General features: G+C 44.4%; 1 protein-coding gene across 1 annotated transcript in view; it reads left to right on the top strand.

Moving 5' to 3' along the window:
- The window catches only part of CCDC7 (coiled-coil domain containing 7), a 47,997-nt gene that overhangs the window by 5,278 nt on the left and 18,829 nt on the right, over positions 1-23,890 (top strand). The window contains exons 2-6 of the mRNA XM_072154789.1: positions 18,352-18,622; positions 21,083-21,151; positions 23,344-23,424; positions 23,589-23,609; positions 23,726-23,758. Of these exons, the coding sequence (XP_072010890.1) occupies positions 18,352-18,622; positions 21,083-21,151; positions 23,344-23,424; positions 23,589-23,609; positions 23,726-23,758 (475 nt within the window). The remainder of the gene's footprint in view (positions 1-18,351; positions 18,623-21,082; positions 21,152-23,343; positions 23,425-23,588; positions 23,610-23,725; positions 23,759-23,890) is intronic.

Raw genomic sequence — 23,890 nt, 5'->3', positions numbered from 1 at the left:
GTCCGACACCTCTTTACACACTTCTTCCACTATGTCAAGAAGGTCATCATCACCCACAGACTGCGACTGGTGGAAAACCTGGGCATCGGAAAATTGCTCAGCAGCAACCGGACAAGTGGTTTGTGACTGTGGGAAGGGTCCAGAAAACAGTTCCTCAGAGTATGGCGGTTCAAATGCCAAATTTTCCTGGGAGGGGGCAGACTGGGGGGGAGGAGGCTGAGGTGCAGGAGCTGGAGGAGTGCCGATTTCGGTGACATGGGTGGACTGCGTGGAAGACTGACTGGTGGACAAATTGCTCGAAGCATTGTCGGCAATCCACGACATCACCTGTTCGCACTGTTCTGGCCTCAACAGTGCTCTACCACGAGTCCCAGTAACTTCAGACATGATGAACCTAGGGAGTGTAGCTCTGCGGCGTTCCCCTGCTCCCTCATCAGCAGGTGGTGTCTCACCCCACCCAGGACCACGGCCTCTGACCCCTGCAGTAGATGGACGCCCACGTCCCCGCCCTCGTCCTCGTCCTCTACCCCTAGCCCTCGGGTTAAACATTTTGAAAATGAAAGTTATATAACTTTAATTTTTTTTTTAACTTTTTTTTGTGTTTTTTTGTGTTTTTTAGTTTTTTTTTGTGTTTTTTAGTTTTTAAAACCAAACAATGCTATCCTATTGCTATGGCTATTTTCTAGCCAAGTATGAAAGCACACTGATGAGATGACGCTGAGTTATGAAAAAATAAAAGGAAAATAAAAAGGAAATGGCAGACTGTGCCTAATTGAAATCCAACCCCTAATAAATTATCCCACTTCGGTCTTTGCGATGGATATGTGCGTCACTAAGCGCTAAACACAGCGGTCGCAAGTCTCACTCCAAATTCCTCACAATTGGCTAGTATATGCACTGCAGCAAGGACAGCCACCAGCAGATCAACCAGAAATAAAATATATATAACGCTATTGTAGGCGTAAGTAAGCCGTTTGGATTCTCCTTTGGCTATTTTCTAGCCAAGTATGAAAGCACACTGATGAGATGACGCTGAGTTATGAAAAAATAAAAGGAAAATAAAAAGGAAATGGCAGACTGTGCCTAATTGAAATCCAACCCCTAATAAATTTTCCCACTTCGGTCTTTGCGATGGATATGTGCGTCACTAAGCGCTAAACACAGCGGTCGCAAGTCTCACTCCAAATTCCTCACAATTGGCTAGTATATGCACCGCAGCAAGGACAGCCACCAGCAGATCAACCAGAAATAAAATATATATAACGCTATTGTAGGCGTAAGTAAGCCGTTTGGATTCTCCTTTGGCTATTTTCTAGCCAAGTATGAAAGCACACTGATGAGATGACGCTGAGTTATGAAAAAATAAAAGGAAAATAAAAAGGAAATGGCAGACTGTGCCTAATTGAAATCCAACCCCTAATAAATTTTCCCACTTCGGTCTTTGCGATGGATATGTGCGTCACTAAGCGCTAAACACAGCGGTCGCAAGTCTCACTCCAAATTCCTCACAATTGGCTAGTATATGCACTGCAGCAAGGACAGCCACCAGCAGATCAACCAGAAATAAAATATATATAACGCTATTGTAGGCGTAAGTAAGCCGCTTGGATTCTCCTTTGGGGTGGATATGTGTGTCACTAAGAGCTAAACACAACGGTAGCAAGTCCCCCTGCAAATTCCTCACAATATGGTACTAGCTGCACTACTAGTGCCAGCAAGCCCAGCCACAAGCAAACCAAAAAAAAAAAAGTATAACGTTATTGTAGCCCTAAGAAGGGCTGTTGGGTTCTTGTTGAATCACTCCTGCCTAACAGTAATCTACTAGCACCCTAACGCTGTCCCTGACCAGCAGCAACTCTCTCCCTAGCGGCATCCAGACACAGAATGATCCGAGCAGCGCGGGCAGCGGCTAGTCTATCCCAGGGTCACCTGATCTGGCCAGCCAACCACTGCTATCGACGTGTAAGGGTACCACGTCATGCTGGGTGGAGTGCAGAGTCTCCTGGCTTGTGATTGGCTCTGTTTCTGTCCGCCAAAAAGCAAAACGGCGGGAGCTGCCATTTTCTCGAGCGGGCGAAGTATTCGTCCGAGCAACGAGCAGTTTCGAGTACGCTAATGCTTGAACGAGCATCAAGCTCGGACGAGTATGTTCGCTCATCTCTAGTCATAAACTGAAATAAATCCACATTTATTCCTGTTTTGAGTGTGTCAAATGTTATCATAAACTTGTACTCCAAGACTTTCCTTTCTCTCTGAGATTGGAAATTGTCTTTTAAAGGAAACCTACCATTTAGAATGGCAGGGGTAAGCTGTAAGTACCGAGCACCAGCTCAGGGTGAGCTGGTGCCGGTACTTACTTTTGTTAGTGTTATAAACCGCGGTATCGCGGTTTTAACACTTTTTAAACTCTAGACCAGAACAAGCTCCGGCGCTGCGTGCGCGCGCCTACATAGGAAATAGCGGAGATGTTGCGCGAGCATGGTCGCGCACAGCGCCGTAGCCTCTCCTGCTCTAAAGTTTAAAAAGTGTTAAAACCGCGATACCGCGGTTTATAACACTAACGAAAGTAAGTACCGGCACCAGCTCACCCTGACTTTCAAAACTTGGATTTTGTGGTCAGGGCTGCAGATTATTCCTCTTCTCTTTTATGGTGTGACGATGAGAGTTCATCCATGTTCTCAGTTGTTGCCCTGTTTTACCAACGTATAGGACAGTAGTGCATCTGTTACACACAATTGTGTGAAGTGCAGGTGAAGTTACCAGAGATATTCTTACTGCAATTGGTGTTTACTCTTCTCTCCTTACATTGATTCTTCTTCTTCTTATCACTTGTCTCATCAACCATAGCGTTACTGTGTCCATTTATGTATAAATATGTGTTCTATTCACATGTTGTCTTATACCACGCGTGATAGTCTCAAAATCTTGCAATTGTCATATTCCTTTTTAGCCAATAAAAGGTATCAACAACTGAGGACTCTACTTTTATCTACTTAACCACTGGCTAATATGGTACAAAGAATACTTTACCTGCATAACAAATTCTCACTCGTTGTCCTGATCCTCCCATATGGTCTTTGGTCTTCTCTTGCTTTCTGTGCGTCCTTCCCGGCTGACTCACTGGAGCACCACATGATCTTCTTCCCGTCTTTCATGCGCACACCAATGCGCACATCCCTTTCAATTGAACCTGGAGCCCCTCAGGCTCATTTATTTGTAAAAACAAGGGCATAAGAAAGCTAAGAGAAGTTCGGATCCTGCCAGAGGGGAGCAAAGACCAGCAGGTGGACCAGTTAGCCAATTATACAGATGAGACTGTTCAGTATACAGAATAGTAAATGGGTTGTCCTATTCCACAATAACCAAGTATTGCCTTTTTCAATCTGGACCTAAACTTGCAAAAAAACATTTCACAAATCAGTAACACATTGGGAGAGATTCTTTATGGCTTCTCTGACAGTTTTCTGCTGGGGAAACCACATGAATTTCCCTCTCCCCACCCATTTTTTTTGTGGCTTCTCCAATCCGCATCCATTTTGGACACATCGGACGGAGAGTGGGCAAGGAGCGGGGCAGGTGGGGGCTGGCAGTGGTAGTACTCCGCCAGTTTCGACCTGGTCTCCAGAGGCCGGAGTCTCTTACTGGATACAAGCACCGGACCGGCAGCAGGGGGAATTTTAAGACTCAGGGTTGCAGTGCATGCACTGTATCTCCCCGCACCCTGAACATGCCAAGCGGCCATGCCACAAATTATTTTACCCTATTCCTGTCTGGAATTTGTGGGTATTTTTAATGCAGATGTTCTATGCAAATTCCTACTTCTAATGGTGTTGCCAAGTGTAGACTTATTGATATAACCGACTCCTACTCACTTTCCACCTTCTCTTCTCCATAGTAAAACTATGTAATTTGACACCTCAATGAGCTTATGTTCATCTGGATAGCAAGATGGAATTCAGCAGTGGTTTCAGATTGAAAAGCATATTAAACAGAAGGGACAATGTTACCAGCCAATGTAGGTAGAGAAAGAGATGACTTCTACTCTCTTAGTTCCTATGTCAGCACACACTGGCTAAAAGCTTCTTGTTGGATACTAAAGCAGTCACACAAAGTCGAGGGGCTGTAAAGCAGTTCACTGCAGAAAGCTAAGACCACAGGAGCGTGAGGACATGTTCCCAGCACTCTACATCCAGTTACATTCCTGGAGTATTAATCACTTTTTCACAATCCTGCTACTAAATAATGAACAAATAAATAAATCTTTATATACCGGCACTTTACAATAAAACATAAACAATAAAACATTACAGAGCAATAACAATGTCAAATGCAACTATAAGAATAGGGGCTCTGTTACCGTTTTAGAGAACAGTTTTAGAGATTGGCTGGTTTAAAGAGCTTGGAATGGCCCCAAAATAGTTGGTTTATATCTATCATGGATTTCTTATTATAACATGTAGGGTGGCGACGACTACAGCAGTGAGCCTGAAGAAGACACTCATGTACCACCAGCAGTAGTGGATTATAATACAGGCAGTTTGGGCGGCAGACCTGGGCCCAAGCCTTCTAGGGGGCCATCCAAAACAGCCACCAAATTTTATGTTGAAAAACCCTTTACCGGTGAAATCCTTGTACATCTGTTCCTGCTCTCAATACACTGGTACAAGAGTCATTTCAGGACCTAAGAAGGTCCTCCAAAGGTCCTGAAACCACAGATTGGCAGCAGGGAAAGGGACGCATCCTCCATTCCCCAAGAAGCTGATTCTAGCACCATATGTAGGAAGTGATTGCAGACTTGTAGGGGCTATAGTATTCATACAGACCAGGGCCCATGGTGGTATTAAAGGGGTTGTCCGATTGTTTTTAAAATTCTGTAAGCGGGCCGGGGAGGGATTAAAAAAGTTACCATCACTCCTGGTGTGCAGGAGCAGATTATCATATATTCCCAAAATTTATCCCATATGTACTCTCTTTAACCTAACCCTCTCTGTTTACCCCTTCCCACTGGGTGATCTTTCAGCTCCTAATACCATTATACAGGTTACGCTGCAGGCCCAGGCACCATGCACATGAACATGAAGATGGTGGCTCGTTCATATAGCATTATTTATTTATTCTGATAGCCTACAAAGATAAAGACAAGCAATTTTACCTCTTGCGTGTATCACCCAAGATTGTAAGCTCTTGGGAGCAGGGACCCCATTCCTATAACTTGACCTGGTGACCACTTTATTTGTAATGTGTAATTTTGTCTTTATTTTGTCCTTGCAATTTTTACTATTGTAAGCTAGTTTTATGATAGTGTTTTCAAAGCAAAGTCCTTAGGGGACTAGCGGCTTAGATTGGTAAAACCTGCTGACAGGTTCCCTTTAAGTGCACCACAGACAAGTGGTAAAGCATGATGCTGCTTCCGAATAAAAAGTTACATGTGCATAAAAGTTTCAAAACCTTCCCAAGAATAACTGCACAATTCTGCTGCACATCCATTGATAAATTCACCCATAAGGTTTTTTAAAACCCTACACGCCGGAATAACAAGTGCCAATTGATGCCCAGAAACCTGCAGTCTGCCCCCTGCTGTCAGCCTATATGTTATTATACAGTGCCCTCTGCCAGTTATACACACTAACTGCCAGTCTGCCCCCTGCTGTCAGTCCATATGTTATTATACAGTGCCCTCTGCCAGTTATACACACTAACTACCAGTCTGCCCCCTGCTGTCAGTCTATATGTTATTATACAGTGTCCTCTGCCAGTTATACACAGTAACTGCCAGTCTGCCCCCTGCTGTCAGCCTATATGTTATTATACAGTGCCCTCTGCCAGTTATACACACTAACTACCAGTCTGCCCCCTGCTGTCAGTCTATATGTTATTATACAGTGTCCTCTGCCAGTTATACACACTAACTGCCAGTCTGCCCCCTGCTGTCAGTCTATATGTTATTATACAGTGTCCTCTACCAGTTATACACACTAACTACCAGTCTGCCCCCTGCTGTCAGTCTATATGTTATTATACAGTGCCCTCTGCCAGTTATACACACTAACTGCCAGTCTGCCCCCTGCTGTCAGTCTATATGTTATTATACAGTGCCCTCTGCCAGTTATACACACTAACTACCAGTCTGCCCCCTGCTGTCAGCCTATATGTTATACAGTGTCCTCTGCCAGTTATACACACTAACTACCAGTCTGCCCCCTGCTGTCAGTATATATGTTATTATACAGTGCCCTCTGCCAGTTATACACACTAACTGCCAGTCTGCCCCCTGCTGTCAGTCTATATGTTATTATACAGTGTCCTCTGCCAGTTATACACACTAACTACCAGTCTGCCCCCTGCTGTCAGTCTATATGTTATTATACAGTGTCCTCTGCCAGTTATACACACTAACTACCAGTCTGCCCCCTGCTGTCAGCCTTTATGTTATTATACAGTGTCCTCTGCCAGTTATACACACTAACTACCAGTCTGCCCCCTGCTGTCAGCCTTTATGTTATACAGTGCCCTCTGACAGTTATACACACTAACTACCAGTTTGCCCCCTGCTGTCAGTCTATATGTTATTATACAGTGCCCTCTGCCAGTTATACACACTAACTGCCAGTCTGCCCCCTGCTGTCAGTCCATATGTTATTATACAGTGCCCTCTGCCAGTTATACACACTAACTACCAGTTTGCCCCCTGCTGTCAGTCTATATGTTATTATACAGTGCCCTCTGCCAGTTATACACACTAACTACCAGTCCGCCCCCTGCTGTCAGTCTATATGTTATTATACAGTGCCCTCTGCCAGTTATACACACTAACTACCAGTCTGCCCCCTGCTGTCAGTCTATATGTTATTATACAGTGTCCTCTGCCAGTTATACACACTAACTACTAGTCTGCCCCCTGCTGTCAGTCTATATGTTATTATACAGTGCCCTCTGCCAGTTATACACACTAACTACCAGTTTGCCCCCTGCTGTCAGTCTATATGTTATTATACAGTGCCCTCTGCCAGTTATACACACTAACTACCAGTTTGCCCCCTGCTGTCAATCTATATGTTATTATACAGTGCCCTCTGCCAGTTATACACACTAACTACCAGTTTGCCCCCTGCTGTCAGTCTATATGTTATTATACAGTGCCCTCTGCCAGTTATACACACTAACTACCAGTCTGCCTCCTTCTGTCAGTCTATATGTTATTATACAGTGCCCTCTGCCAGTTATACACACTAACTACCAGTCTGCCTCCTTCTGTCAGTCTATATGTTATTATACAGTGTCCTCTACCAGTTATACACACTAACTGCCAGTCTGCCCCCTGCTGTCAGTCTATATGTTATTATACAGTGTCCTCTACCAGTTATACACACTAACTACCAGTCTGCCCCCTGCTGTCAGTCTATATGTTATTATACAGTGTCCTCTGCCAGTTATACACACTAACTACCAGTCTGCCCCCTGCTGTCAGTCTATATGTTATTATACAGTGTCCTCTGCCAGTTATACACACTAACTACCAGTCTGCCCCCTGCTGTCAGCCTTTATGTTATTATACAGTGTCCTCTGCCAGTTATACACACTAACTACCAGTCTGCCCCCTGCTGTCAGCCTTTATGTTATACAGTGCCCTCTGACAGTTATACACACTAACTACCAGTCTGCCTCCGGCTGTCAGTCTATATGTTATTATACAGTGCCCTCTGCCAGTTATACACACTAACTACCAGTTTGCCCCCTGCTGTCAGTCCATATGTTATTTTACAGTGCCCTCTGCCAGTTGTACACACTAACTACCAGTCTGCCTCCGGCTGTCAGTCTATATGTTATTATACAGTGTCCTCTACCAGTTATACACACTAACTACCAGTCTGCCCCCTGCTGTCAGTCTATATGTTATTATACAGTGTCCTCTACCAGTTATACACACTAACTACCAGTCTGCCCCCTGCTGTCAGTCTATATGTTATTATACAGTGTCCTCTGCCAGTTATACACACTAACTACCAGTCTGCCCCCTGCTGTCAGTCTATATATTATACAGTGTCCTCTGCCAGTTATACACACTAACTACCAGTCTGCCCCCTGCTGTCAGTCTATATGTTATTATACAGTGTCCTCTGCCAGTTATACACACTAACTACCAGTCTGCCCCCTGCTGTCAGCCTTTATGTTATACAGTGCCCTCTGACAGTTATACACACTAACTACCAGTTTGCCCCCTGCTGTCAGTCTATATGTTATTATACAGTGCCCTCTGCCAGTTATACACACTAACTGCCAGTCTGCCCCCTGCTGTCAGTCCATATGTTATTATACAGTGCCCTCTGCCAGTTATACACACTAACTACCAGTTTGCCCCCTGCTGTCAGTCTATATGTTATTATACAGTGCCCTCTGCCAGTTATACACACTAACTACCAGTCTGCCCCCTGCTGTCAGTCTATATGTTATTATACAGTGCCCTCTGCCAGTTATACACACTAACTACTAGTCTGCCCCCTGCTTTCAGTCTATATGTTATTATACAGTGCCCTCTGCCAGTTATACACACTAACTACCAGTTTGCCCCCTGCTGTCAGTCTATATGTTATTATACAGTGCCCTCTGCCAGTTATACACACTAACTACCAGTTTGCCCCCTGCTGTCAGTCTATATGTTATTATACAGTGCCCTCTGCCAGTTATACACACTAACTACCAGTTTGCCCCCTGCTGTCAGTCTATATGTTATTATACAGTGCCCTCTGCCAGTTATACACACTAACTACCAGTCTGCCTCCTGCTGTCAGTCTATATGTTATTATACAGTGCCCTCTGCCAGTTATACACACTAACTACCAGTCTGCCCCCTGCTGTCAGTCTATATGTTATTATACAGTGTCCTCTACCAGTTATACACACTAACTACCAGTCTGCCCCCTGCTGTCAGTCTATATGTTATTATACAGTGTCCTCTACCAGTTATACACACTAACTACCAGTCTGCCCCCTGCTGTCAGTCTATATATTATACAGTGTCCTCTGCCAGTTATACACACTAACTACCAGTCTGCCCCCTGCTGTCAGCCTATATGTTATTATACAGTGTCCTCTGCCAGTCATACACACTAACTACCAGTCTGCCCCCTGCTGTCAGCCTATATGTTATTATACAGTGTCCTCTACCAGTTATACACACTAACTACCAGTCTGCCCCCTGCTGTCAGCCTATATGTTATTATACAGTGCCCTCTGCCAGTTATACACACTAACTACAAGTCTGCCCCCCGCTGTCAGTCTATATCAGTGATGGCGAACCTTTTAGAGACCGAGTGCCCAAACTACAACAAAGACCCGCTTATTTATCGCAAAGTGCCAACACAGAAATGTAATTTGTGATTTATACTCCCTTCTCTGTCACAGTTTTCATTGATACCAGCCCCCTGAGGCACCAATATAGCAGAAAATAGTCCCAGGTCCAGCTGTCACTTTAAAATACCTCTTCGCACAGCAAGTCCTGGGCTGTCTGGGACTGCAGGAAGATACCTGGACTCATCTCTGGTGATGGCCCGGGTGCCCACAGAAAGGGCTCCGAGTGCCACCTCTGGCACGAGTGCCATAGGTTAGCCATCACTGGTCTATATGTTATTATACAGTGTCCTCTGCCAGTTATACACACTAACTACCAGTCTGCCCCCTGCTGTCAGCCTATATGTTATTATACAGTGTCCTTTGCCAGTTATACACACTAACTACCAGTCTGCCTCCTGCTGTCAGTCTATATGTTATTATACAGTGTCCTCTACCAGTTATACACACTAACTACCAGTCTGTCCCCTGCTGTCAGCCTATATGTTATTATACAGTGTCCTCTGCCAGTTATACACACTAACTGCCAGTCTGCCCCCTGCTGTCAGTCTATATGTTATTATACAGTGCCCTCTGCCAGTTATACACACTAACTACCAGTCTGCCCCCTGCTGTCAGTCTATATGTTATTATACAGTGTCCTCTGCCATTTATACACACTAAATACCAGTCTGCCCCTGCTGTCAGTCTATATGTTATTATACAGTGTCCTCTGCCAGTTATACACACTAACTACCAGTCTGCCCCCTGCTGTCAGCCTATATGTTATTATACAGTGTCCTCTGCCAGTTATACACACTAACTACCAGTCTGCCCCCTGCTGTCAGCCTATTTGTTATTATACAGTGCCCTCTGCCAGTTATAAACACTAACTACCAGTCTGCCCCCTGTTGTCAGCCTATATGTTATTATACAGTGTCCTCTACCAGTTATACACACTAACTACCAGTCTGCCCCCTGCTGTCAGCCTATATGTTATTATACAGTGCCTTCTGCCAGTTATACACACTAACTACTAGTCTGCCCCCTGCAGAGAGCCTATATGTTATTATACAGTGTCCTCTGCCAGTTATACACACTAACTACCAGTCTGCCCCCTGCTGTCAGTCTATATGTTATTATACAGTGTCCTCTGCCAGTTATACACACTAACTACCAGTCTGCCCCCTGCTGTCAGCCTATATGTTATTATACAGTGTCTTCTGCCAGTTATACACACTAACTACCAGTCTGCCTCCTGCTGTCAGTCTATATGTTATTATACAGTGCCCTCTGCCAGTTATACACACTAACTACCAGTCTGCCCCCTGCTGTCAGCCTATATGTTATACAGTGTCCTCTGCCAGTTATACACACTAACTGCCAGTCTGCCCCCTGCTGTCAGTCTATATGTTATTATACAGTGTCCTCTGCCAGTTATACACACTAACTACCAGTCTGCCCCCTGCTGTCAGCCTATATGTTATTATACAGTGTCCTCTGCCAGTTATACACACTAAATACCAGTCTGCCCCCTGCTGTCAGCCTATATGTTATACAGTGTCCTCTGCCAGTTATACACACTAACTACCAGTCTGCCCCCTGCTGTCAGCCTATATGTTATACAGTGTCCTCTGCCAGTTATACACACTAACTACCAGTCTGCCCCCTACTGTCAGTCTATATGTCATTATACAGTGCCCTCTGCCAGTTATACACACTAACTACCAGTCTGCCCCCTGCTGTCAGTCTATATGTTATTATACAGTGCCCTCTACCAGTTATACACACTAACTACCAGTCTGCCCCCTGCTGTCAGTATATATGTTATTATACAGTGTCCTCTACCAGTTATACACACTAACTACCAGTCTGCCCCCTGCTTTTAGTCTATATGTTATTATACAGTGCCCTCTGCCAGTTATACACACTAACTACCAGTCTGCCCCCTGCTGTCAGCCTATATGTTATTATACAGTGTCCTCTGCCAGTTACACAAACTAACTACTAGTCTGCCCCCTGCTGTCAGCCTTTATGTTATTATACAGTGTCCTCTGCCAGTTATACACACTAACTACCAGTCTGCCCCCTGCTGTCAGCCTATATGTTATTATACAGTGTCCTCTGCCAGTTATACAAACTAACTACCAGTCTGCCCCCTGCTGTCAGCCTATATGTTATACAGTGTCCTCTGCCAGTTATACACACTAACTACCAGTCTGCCCCCTGCTGTCAGCCTATATGTTATACAGTGTCCTCTGCCAGTTATACACACTAACTACCAGTCTGCCCCCTGCTGTCAGTCTACAGTATATGTTATACAGTGTCCTCTGCCAGTTATACACACTAACTACCAGTCTGCCCCCTGCTGTCAGCCTATATGTTATTATACAGTGCCCTCTGCCAGTTATACACACTAACTACCAGTCTGCCCCCTGCTGTCAGTCTATATGTTATTATACAGTGCCCTCTGCCAGTTATACACACTAACTACCAGTCTGCCCCCTGCTGTCAGTCTATATGTTATTATACAGTGCCCTCTACCAGTTATACACACTAACTACCAGTCTGCCCCCTGCTTTTAGTCTATATGTTATTATACAGTGCCCTCTGCCAGTTATACACACTAACTACCAGTCTGCCCCCTGCTGTCAGTATATATGTTATTATACAGTGTCCTCTGCCAGTTACACAAACTAACTACTAGTCTGCCCCCTGCTGTCAGCCTATATGTTATTATACAGTGTCCTCTGCCAGTTATACACACTAACTACCAGTCTGCCCCCTGCTGTCAGCCTATATGTTATTATACAGTGTCCTCTGCCAGTTATACAAACTAACTACCAGTCTGCCCCCTGCTGTCAGTCTATCTGTTATTATACAGTGTCCTCTGCCAGTTATACAAACTAACTACCAGTCTGCCCCCTGCTGTCAGCCTATATGTTATACAGTGTCCTCTGCCAGTTATACACACTAACTACCAGTCTGCCCCCTGCTGTCAGCCTATATGTTATACAGTGTCCTCTGCCAGTTATACACACTAACTACCAGTCTGCCCCCTGCTGTCAGTCTACAGTATATGTTATACAGTGTCCTCTGCCAGTTATACACACTAACTGCCAGTCTGCCACCTGCTGGCACTTGTCTGTTTGTGTCTTGCTTTTTCCCACCAGTCGGCCTACCCAATCTGGTGTCCTCTGTCCACCAGACCTTTAGGCTCTCTGCATTCCCAATAAGTCTTAAATCCTCCTTATAGGACCAGAACGTCACATGAATGACGAAGTGAAGTGAATTACTGCATTGACACTAAACATTGTAAGTACAATGTAGCAGGATGGGGATTGTATTTATGGTATTTATCAGATGTATCTTTATTTTTCTGGCCCTCTGCTGGTGCAAATGGAGAACTGCACAAATCACTAATCGGAACTAGTAGCTCTTATAACATGATTTATAGTATGATAATAAAAAAGGCAAAATCAGGGTCTAGTATTGAGGATAATATGTATTGGTAAATCATAACTTGCATATCGTGACCCAAAAGGTCCCTGTGGTCCTGTGGGCTGTCGCACACCCATATGAGTGGTTTGTACATGGGAATACCATTGTAGTATGGGGGGATTCATCAGTGCTTGTACGCCATTTTTTTTAGCATATATCCTTAAAATAATTGCAACTTCCAGTGTACGGATTAGCATCATAATGGGCTTGGAGGGACTTGAAGGGGGCTGTTCCCGTTTCCGTAACTTTCACAGGCTACAGAGCAATTGTACTCCTTACTCATAGATCCAGGCACCGTGACTGTGGTAATCTTCTTATATTTCTTATCCATGGCCTCCTTCCTTCCAAAATCAACTTTTGAAATTATGCAAAAGAGGGGCTCCTGTGGGTGTTTTCAGAGTCCCTCTGAGCTGTAGCTTCAGAGGCTGTTACAGAGTGCAAGGAGAACTTCCCCCTTCCAATGTGTGATATTACAGCAGACAGAGGGAGGGGGGGGGATTCGGGGAAAGCAAAGAGGATGTGGTCTACCACAGTGTAACAGCCTGTGAAAATACAGCATAGAGGGCTTCTAGTAAAAACCCCAGGAGCCCTTCAGACTCATTAGCATAATTTTAAAAGTTGATTTTAGAAGGAATGTGCGCATGGATAACAAGTATAAGAAGATTACTACAGTCACGAAGCCTGGATGTATGAGTAAGGGTCCCTGGATGAAGATGGTAGATTTCCTTTAAATTAACCTGCAATTCTCCCAGTAGCCAAAATGTGTTAGGGAAATAGTTCCAGGATTGTTTTCAATTTTTTTTTGCGAGAAAAGTTGAACAAAGTGAAGATATACAAAGTGCAGCATCGCCATCTGCTGTGTGAATGGAGTACTACATACAAACGCTGTGTCCTTTTCCTACTTCCACCTTCATCAAAACTGTGACATTTACTTAACATGATAAGTTTGTGTGATAAACATTTTCACTCTGTTTTTAAAAACAAAGGGAAAGCAAAGTTACTTTGACTTAAAGAAGTTGTGGTTTTTAGTGAATCTGGGAGAATGTGATATATTATTGCCACTTCCGCTCCTGTTAATCCTCTTTGAGGATTTTTTGTTACAGAACCAAAAGGGGTTTTCTAGCATTAAAATATAAATGCCTTATCCATCAAAGGGTTTTTCAGGGTTAATTATTTTTTTTATAAAAGCAATAGTTAGGATATATCCTCAATATCATATGGTTGGGGGCTCAACTCCCATCACCACACAGATCAGATAAAAAAATTCGGAAGCAGATAGCGCCATTCTCTATGTAGTGGACAGGCCAAGTTACTGAAGATCAGCTCCTATTGATTTGAATAGGAGCTTAGCTGCAGTGACTCAGTTTGACCACTACACTGAGAGGGGTGCTATCTGCTTACTGTTCTGTTCTCTGTTATGAAGCTGCTTAAAATAGTTAATTTGTAGGATGTTGGGAGTTGGACCCTAGAGTGACCCAGCACCCTACCCCAATACAGCACTCAATACTAGCCCATAAAAAACAAATCCTGAATTCAGGCAATAATTAATACAGATCTTAGACTAGGTTACAAATCATAATACAGACCCCTGAGCAGAGAAGTAATCATAGTGGAGACCCCAACACCCCCTCCTTCACCGAGCTGACAATGATATTGGAGGCTCATTGGAGCAGAAAATAAATAATAGGGACCCCCAACAGTAGACAATAAAAATGGAGGCCTCAGATGAGATAATAATGATAAGGACCCCAGAGCAGATGATACTAATAGAGACCCCAGAGCAGATGATACTAATAGAGACCCCAGAGCAGATGATACTAATAGAGACCCCAGAGCAGATGATACTAATAGAGACCCCAGAGCAGACGATACTAATAGAGACCGCAGAGCAGACAATAATAATAGAGACCCCAGATCAGACAATAATATTGGAGACCCCAGAACAGACAATACTGGCGGAGACCCCAGAACAGACAATACTAATAGAGACCCCAGAGCAGACAATAATAATGGAGTCCCTAGAGCAGATAATAATAATAGATACCCCAGAGCAGACACTAATAATGGAGACCCCAGAGCAGACACTAATAATGGAGACCTCAGATCAGACAATAATAATGGAGACCCCAGATCAGACAATAATAGTGGAGTCCCCAGAGCAGCCAATAATAATGGAGACCCCAGAGCAGCCAATAATAATGGAGACCCCAGAGCAGCCAATAATAATGGAGACCCCAGAGCAGACAATAATAATGGAGACCCCAGAGCAGACAATAGTAATGGAGACCCATTTATATGCTTAATAGCATATGTTACATGACCTCATTGATATTAAATTTGCTTTTATCAAATGGATTAAGTCTGTTTGAAATAAAACTAGAGCTTATTCTTTGATCCGTGTGGTTCTCAGTTCTGGATCATGATACTGGTGCATATCACCAGCATCAGCACCCAGAGAGTTGACCATAGTAGGAGAGGACCCAGGAGTTATGAAAGCACTTATTGGTCTCTGCCTGGTGGTAGGGTGCGGGCCACAACTTGAGGCTCTAACAGGACTTATCAAATAAATTATATAAGGTAAAAAATAAACAAACTTTACATTTAGAACAAAAAAAAATATTTTGTAAAATACAATAATCGAAGTACACATTTTTGTCCTTTGGAACTGTGCTAGATGGAAAGCCATGGGTCTTATGGACCTAGACATTAATGGGAGTATTTTCTGTACGTGGAAAATATCTCACACCACACAGATGCACATCAGAGACCTGTGAGTAATCCTATAGCAGGGTCACAGCCAGAGTAATGAGTGCAACTACAGGTTTCTAAACATGGATATGACAGCAGTATAGCGGCTTATACTTTGTAGCGGTCGCATAGTTAGATGTTTTGTGGTCGGCTGTGAGCTCAGACCTAACATTAAACCTAAAAAGATCTGAAGCTCACAAAAACGTTCTGTAATTATTCCATGAAGAAATCTAAATCTGTTGCTCTCAGTAACTATAACTACAGATAAATCCAATGTCCCTCCCTAAAAAAAGTTTTGGTTCTCGAAAAACTTTTTTTGGAATAGATTAATTGGTGTTTTATGATTGAGATTCCTGACATTCCCACTGCAGTCTAGAAGAACGTCACTTTGGATGTAGGACGTGTCGGTGGCTTCTCATTGACCACAGCAGGAGAGGGATTTTGCTAATAGAAAGTCAATGCCAAAATCTGTTGTGTGAATTGTTCCTTTAAAGGAAACCTACCACTTGAAGTGGCAGGTTTCAGAAGAAAATACCGAGCACCAGCTCAGGCTGAGCTGGTGCCGGTGCTTATTTCTGTTAGTGTTTTAAACCGCGGTTTCGCGGTTCAAAACACTTTTTAAACTTTATAGCTGGCGCAGGGAGGTACGCGCTCGGCGCTTACCATGCGCGCGGCTCTCCTTCACTTCCTATGTAGCCGCGCGCACGGTCGCGCGCATGGTAAGTGCCGAGCACGTACCTCCCTGCGCCGGCTATACAGTTTAAAAAGTGTTTTAAACCGCGATACAGCGGTTTAAAACACTAACAAAAATAAGCTCCGGCACCAGCTCAGCCTGAGCTGGTGCTCGGTGTTTTCTTCTGAAACCTGCCACTTCAAGTGGTAGGTTTCCTTTAAACTTCATTCGAATCCCTCATAACCCCAATCACTTTGAAGCAACTGGGCCCCAATGTAAAATGTGTACAGGCAGCCCCCGGGTTACATACAAGATAGGGTCCGGAGGTGTGCTCTTAAAGGAAACCTACCACCACAAATCTACCTATAAAGGTAGATTGGGTGGTAGGTGCATCAATGGGACGTGAGGATAGACCTTTTAAGGGCTAATCCTCACGTCCCCTCACTTTTTTGGTAACTTTTATTCCATATATATTTAAATTTACTTATGTGGCTACCGGGGCGTGGAGTAGCCGCATATGAGATTACATGAGGCGGCTACTCCACGCCCCGGTACCCACTTTACCCCTCCTACTCACCCATCTTCGGCGCGCAGCTCCGCGTAGCTGCGCGCCCTCGTCCGTTGACCCTGCCGTCTGCGCATGCGCAGAAGAGCAGGCCCGCGCCTGCGCGGTCACTGCTCCGAAACAGGCGCGGGCCTGCTCTTCTGCGCATGCGCAGACGGCAGGGTCGCCGGACGAGGGCGCGCAGCTACGCGGAGCTGCGCGCCGAAGATGGGTGAGTAGGAGGGGTAAAGTGGGTACCGGGGCGTGGAGTAGCCGCCTCATGTAATCTCATATGCGGCTACTCCACGCCCCGGTAGCCACATAAGTAAATTTAAATATATATGGAATAAAAGTTACCAAAAAAGTGAGGGGACGTGAGGATTAGCCCTTAAAAGGGCTATCCTCACGTCCCATTGATGCACCTACCACCCAATCTACCTTTATAGGTAGATTTGTGGTGGTAGGTGCCCTTTAAGCTGAATTTGTATGTAAGCCGAAACTGTACATTTTATAATTTAGTCCCAGTGACAATCGGAGTTTCAAAATCTTTTGCTGAAATGGGACCAAGGATTATCAATAAAGCTTCATTACAGACACCTTACAGCTAAACATTGCAGTCTGGGACTATAGTAACATCCAGAGAGCTTCACCGGAGATCACAGGGGGCAGAGGGGTCCGTCTTTAACTAGGGGTCGTCTGTAACTTGGGTGTCACCAGTATTGGGTCCCGAATTATAGTGTATTATTTATAATCCATAAACTGTTAATAGAGGAAAGACACCTTATGTACCCCCTTAGACTTCTGGACCCGAGAACTTGGACCCCTGCTGATCACAAGAACAGGGGTCACATGTCCTTTACCTCTCTGCACTACTACATGACTACATTAAAGGAACACTCCAGGCAAAGCTGATTCATTGAATAATTCCTGAAGGGAGGAGCAGGACTCATTGTCATTGTATTCCTAGAACTTAGAGTCCTGCTCCTCCCTCCAGGGTCTTGCACAAGGTATAATTCAATAGGGAAGATTTATCAAGCTGCCTAATAGTAAGAATGTGCTTTGTTGCCCATTACAACCAATTACAGCTCCCCTTTTAAAATATTTATGAGCACTGGTAAAATGAAAGCTGAGCTTTAATTAATTGCCATGGGCAACTAAGCACATTCTTACTCTTAAACAGCTGGATAAATCTCCCCCAATGAATCAGCAGTGACTGGAGTGTTCCTTCGAGAGAGTTTAGTGTGCGGTGGTCAGTATGTCCTTCTGGTCCATACATTGGGGCTCATTTACTAAGGGTCCGTTGGACGCATTTTCGGGTCTCCCGTCGATTTCCGTTTTGCGCCGAATTGCAGATGATCGGATTTTGGCGCATCGGTGCCAGCTTGCACGCGACAGAAACCAGGGAGCAGGCCGTCAGACAATCCGACGGATTCGGACAAACCGCGTAATTTGTAAGAAGATGGTAGATGCAAAGAAAGATTTCTATAGGGTCACCATTCTATATTTAGCTCCTCTACTCATTTTCTAGTTTCTCACCTACAGATTTCTCTTTCCCCAGCTCTTCTCCGATCATGAATTCTGCAAAGGTCAATCCCCTGAACACCTTAAGACCTAAACCACCAATACCTGCAGGGAAGACAACACATCTCAACCCTATAAAGAGGAAAAAGCTGAAATCTACAACTCCGGAATATCTCCCGATGGTGCTGCTACCTCCACCAGAGGCCGAGTCTCTCCAGCAATATGCCGTCCCTCTGATTGGGTATGGAAGGACGAGCCAGTACGACGATGTGACCGAAATGTGGAAGATCTGCAATAGAATTGATGAGGTGGGTGCAACTGGTTTTAAACAAAGGTAGAAAAGTGATTATACATGGAGGAAGGTTACATATGATGGAGGAGAATTGCTAGTATGGGCGCACTGGGAAATATAAGTGGCCCTCGGAAAAATGTTAGAGTGACCCCACTCTGTAATCAGAGTTAGCAAAACATCAATTTCAAACATCAATTTACATTGTTAGGCAACACTAATGTGCATCTACACAAGGAATGACGAAGAACAGTACATGATGCAAAAACATAACAAGCCTTAACATTCCCTCTTTGGTAGTTTGTGATGCCCCCAAAAAGTCACAATGCTGTCCTCCAGTGGTCACAGAGCTACTTCCAGTAGACACAGGGCTGCCCCCAGTAGTCACAGGGCTACCTCCAGTGGTCACAGGGCTGCCCTCAGTAGTCACAGGGCTGCCTCCAGTAGTCACAGGGCTGCCCACAGTGGTCACAGGGCTGCCCTCAGTAGTCACAGGGCTACCTCCAGTAGTCACAGGGCTACCTCCAGTGGTCACAGGGCTGCCCTCAGTAGTCACAGGGCTACCTCCAGTAGACACAGGGCTGCCCCCAGTGGTCACAGGGCTACCTCCAGTAGACACAGGGCTACCTCCAGTGGTCACAGGGCTGCCCCCAGTAGTCACAGTGCTACCTCCAGTAGACACAGGGCTGCCCCCAGTGTTCACAGGGCTACCTCCAGTAGACACAGGGCTGCCCCCAGTGGTCACAGGGCTACCTCCAGTAGACACAGAGCTAGCCCCCAGTGGTCACAGGGCTACCTCCAGTAGACACAGGGCTGCCCCCAGTGGTCACAGGGCTACCTCCAGTAGACACAGGGCTGCCCCCAGTGGTCACAGGGCTACCTCCAGTAGACACAGGGCTGCCCCCAGTCTTCACACTGCTGCCCCAGGTGTCACAGGGCTAAAGCTGCCCCAAAGTAGCCAGAGTGCTGCCCCAAAGTAGATAGATGGTGGTACAATTATTTTTTTATTATTTATGTGCAGGTTACCCCCAACCGGTCTGATATCAGTCAGCCCAACAGGATTTCTATGGTGGATTAAATTGAATTAGATATGAAGTGCCTGTTCAGCCTGCATGTTATAGAGCAGGAGGGCTTGAGCAGATTATACATAGTGTCCTATTTGCAGGCAGCATGTTATAGAGCAGGAGGAGCTGAGCAGATTGTACATAGTATCCTTTCTACAGGCAGCATGTTATAGAGCAGGAGGAGCTGAGCAAATTGTACATAGTGTCCTTCCTGCAGGCAGAATGTTATAGAGCAGGAGGAGCTGAGCAAATTGTACAGTGTCCTTCCTGCAGGCAGTATATTATAGAGTAGGAAGAGCTGAGCAAATTGGACACAGTGTCCTTTCTGCAGGCAGTGGGGCACATTTACTTACCCGTCCTGTGTGATCCCTGAAAGTGCATTGTGCAACCGGAATGCACATCTGCCGCGATTCACTAAGATCATGCGCCCAATATCCTGCATGTGTCGCATGTAAATGCATTGTCTTGCAACACAAATTGAATCTTAAATCCCGTGCTCAGTCTGAATCAGTCGGATCGTCCGATGGCCTGCTCCCCGGGTTCTGTCGCGTGAAGCCAGCGCAACTGCGCCAAAATCCTATCATGTGCGACACAAACCAGCGTGAGCAAATCCCGAAAATTGCCCTTAGTAAATAAGCCCCAGTGTCCTTTCTGCAGGCAGCATGTTCTAGAGCACATGGTGCTGAACACATTATTTACAGTATCCTATTTTCCAGCAGTGTTTTATAGAACAGGAGGAGTGGAGCAAATTATATAAAGTGTCCTGTCCACAGGCAGAATGTAATAGAACAGGAGGAGCTGAGCAGATTGTACATAGTGTCCTATCTGTAGGCAGCATGTTATAGAGCAGGAGGAGCTGAGCAGATTGTACATAGTGTCCTTTCTGTAGGCAGCATGTTATAGAGCAGGAGGAGCTGAGCGGATTGTACATAGTGTCCTATCTGTAGGCAGCATGTTATAGAGCAGGAGGAGCTGAGCAGATTGTACATAGTGTCCTATCTGTAGGCAGCATGTTATAGAGCAGGAGGAGCTGAGCAGATTGTACATAGTGTCCTTTCTGTAGGCAGCATGTTATAGAGCAGGAGGAGCTGAGCAGATTGTACATAGTGTTCTTTCTGTAGGCAAGTTGTTATAGAGCAGGAGGAGCTAAGCAGATTGAACATAGTGTCCTTTCTGTAGGCAACATGTTATAGAGCAGGAGGAGCTGAGCAGACTGATATTTAGTTTATTTGTGAAGACTTAGTATACCTTGTATTTTATTCATTTTATTCTCCACATATTCTGGACATAAGAGTTACAGTGGTAAGAACAGAAAGTTATATGTGTATACCTGCTCTTATACGAACCTAATAATATAACTTTATATTCTTACTTCTTTTGTGATGTTTTCTAATTGTTTCTCTGGTTCTTCCTAGTACTCTAAAGAGCTGGAAAATTTATATGGAAAAAGGGACAGTAAAGTATCGGCTAAATCTTTACAAATGGTAAGAATAAAATCTTATGTGTCACATGGAAACTTTACTTTCCCTATGACAGAACATGAGTACATATACATGAATGAAACAGCTTCCACTAGGAGCTTGACTGAATTAGGGCGGCACGGTGGCTCAGCAGTTCTGCCTTGCAGTCCTGGGTTCAAGTCCCACCCAGGTTAACATCTGCAAAGAGTTTGTATGTTCTCTCTGTGTTTGCATGGGTTTTCTCCAGGTCCTCCGGTTTCCTCCCACACTCCAAAACATACTGGTTGGTTGTTTAGATTGTGAGCCCCATGGGGACTGGGACCAATTTGTCATGCTTTGTGCAGCGCTGCGTAATCTGTAGGCGCTATATAAATAATTATTATTTGACACAGTAACACTGGCAATGGCTTATGTGAAGTGTTAAGGCATAATGGTATATCTCACATATAAGATTTCAATCTCTTGTTTTATGGACTTAGAAACAACCATTGTGGTTCCACTGAGTCACCTTACCAATGTAGCTGAAGGTTATCTAAGCTATGAATAATCCCAGTTCAGGAATCTGGACAGTGAAGAGGTCACCAGTTACCACCTCTTGGAGTAGTAGTAGCTGCTGTCCCAGGAGGGGTAAAGGTTTTTCACCTGTGGATCTGTCACAAATACTTGACAGATGTTGGTCACACTTCTGTGGACCTTCACCTTCATTGGGAACAAAGGTTTGCTGGCCCCCAAAAGAAGTCCAGGTCATCGACATTGATCCAAAGCTTGATCAGAAGATTCCAAGAGACATCCAAAGTTGCATCAGGACAATTGAATCGGTCAATGTTACAGGCATGAACAATTCCCTTTGCATTTTAGGCATTATCTGTGCCTAAAATGCTTGGAATGTTTCAGTTGTTCTGGTGCCAACTTTGGACGTCTCTTGGAATGTTCTAATAAAGCTTTGGATCACTGTCGATGATCCACTGGACTTCACTTGCTGCAATATATTACCTCTCCAGTGAGGTAGCCCAAGCTCAGATGGTGATGCTTACATAAGGGGGGCAGGTGAGCTGCAGTTCTTCTATTGGTCTACTGGACCCCGTCCCACCGCAAGGCCAAATTGAGACACGGCTGAACGCGCACCGCCAAGTCAGGAAGAGTTCAAAATGAACAAGAGATAAGTCATAGGCTGGGGCAGGGAGCACAGATCCATGTGGTCCTCACAGAAGATCAGCAGGTCAGGGACTTCATGAGAAAATGGAGTTGATGAACCACCTAAGGTCAAGAACACTGAAAATAGCCAAGGAGCAGGAACCTAAATAGAACCTAGATCGCTTCCATTGAGGGTCAAATGGAATTGCCTGGGGTCAGGCTTTTAAAATGTAAGTGGGAAGGGAAGGAGGAAGAAGAAAGGGACAACCACAGTCAAGGGAGGAGGAGGCAGTGGGTACAGTACATACAAATGAAAGTTTTTGACTTAAACTTAGCGGAGGAGCAACAGCCCCACGGAAAAAAAATCTCTAAAATTCGGGTTGCACTCAACTCCTATGATTCTGGCAGGAAAATAGTGGTATGACCATGGTCCTAGCAGAATCTTAGGATTGAATGCAAGCAAAATTTTAGAGATTTTGGGCACAGTAAGTTTTGGTGACCTTGAACCATTGAGGGGAAGCTACATGGCGTAGGTCACATACTGAAGGATCGCTGTAGGTGGATCCTACTTTGCACTGAAAGGAAATCTACCATGAAAAATCAAACATGGATAAACCAGGGACACTTACTCATAGATCCAGGCACAGTGACTGTAGTAATCTTCTTATGCAGATTCACCAGGTGTTACCTTGTGCAGGTGCACTTCCCCCCTCCCACCATGTGCTGAATCTTCCAATCTGCCAGAGCATTGAGGGTAAGAGCCCTTCTAACTCATTAGCATAATTTTAAAAGTTGATTTTAGAAGGAAGGAGGCCATGGCTAACAAAAAGAAGAAAACCACCACAGTCTCGGTGCCTGGATCTATGAGTAAATGTCCCTGGTTTATCTTGATTTTGATGGTAGATTTCCTTTCAAGTTGCACAACGCAAACTAAAAAACTCATACAGTCTATCATTGGTGAAGAAAAGGAAGGATGTGTGTTGGAAGTCTCCTAGGTGATGAGTATTAAATGATTAACATTTGTGCAAAAATCTATCACTTCCTATATGGTTACTAAGACCAAGTTCCCTTCCCTTTGTTAGGAGCGGCTATTCTTTTCCTTCGTGTCCACCTGTGATTCTGCTACTAAGGAGCTGGATACCAAAATCGACATGGAGAACAAAGTAAGGCAATGGCTATTGATTGGATTATCTTTTGCAATTATTCTGTACCGGAAGTTTTTATATGTCTGTAGCTGTAGATGTGGTCTGATTTTCATCCACCCAGTCTGATACTGTACAGATATATCATATTTTTGTGTATAATTATATTTTCATCTCTTCCTCAGATTCTAGAGTCCTTATATCAGGTATGTTCATCAATACCTAGAGATATCAGAGTTTTACTGTATCGGACAACTCATTCCATATATTCCTTCGGTTTATTAAAAATGTGCTGGATTATTTTATATGCTCTATGTTGCAGGGTTACGAGAAGGAAGTTTCTCTTTTGGAACAGGTGATTTTGTTACATTTTTTTTTGTTATATTAAGAATCCTTACCTCATTATCTCAATGTGGTTTATTACGTGTTATGTACTAAAATACATCTGAATTTTCTTTGTATTGAAATATAATACAGGGGTAGCAGG

This window comes from Engystomops pustulosus, chromosome 5 (assembly GCF_040894005.1).
Source record: "Engystomops pustulosus chromosome 5, aEngPut4.maternal, whole genome shotgun sequence".
NCBI classification, from domain to species: Eukaryota; Metazoa; Chordata; class Amphibia; order Anura; family Leptodactylidae; genus Engystomops; species Engystomops pustulosus.
The sequence above is the reverse complement of the archived record's forward strand: the minus strand, read 5'-3'. Positions and strand labels throughout refer to the sequence as shown.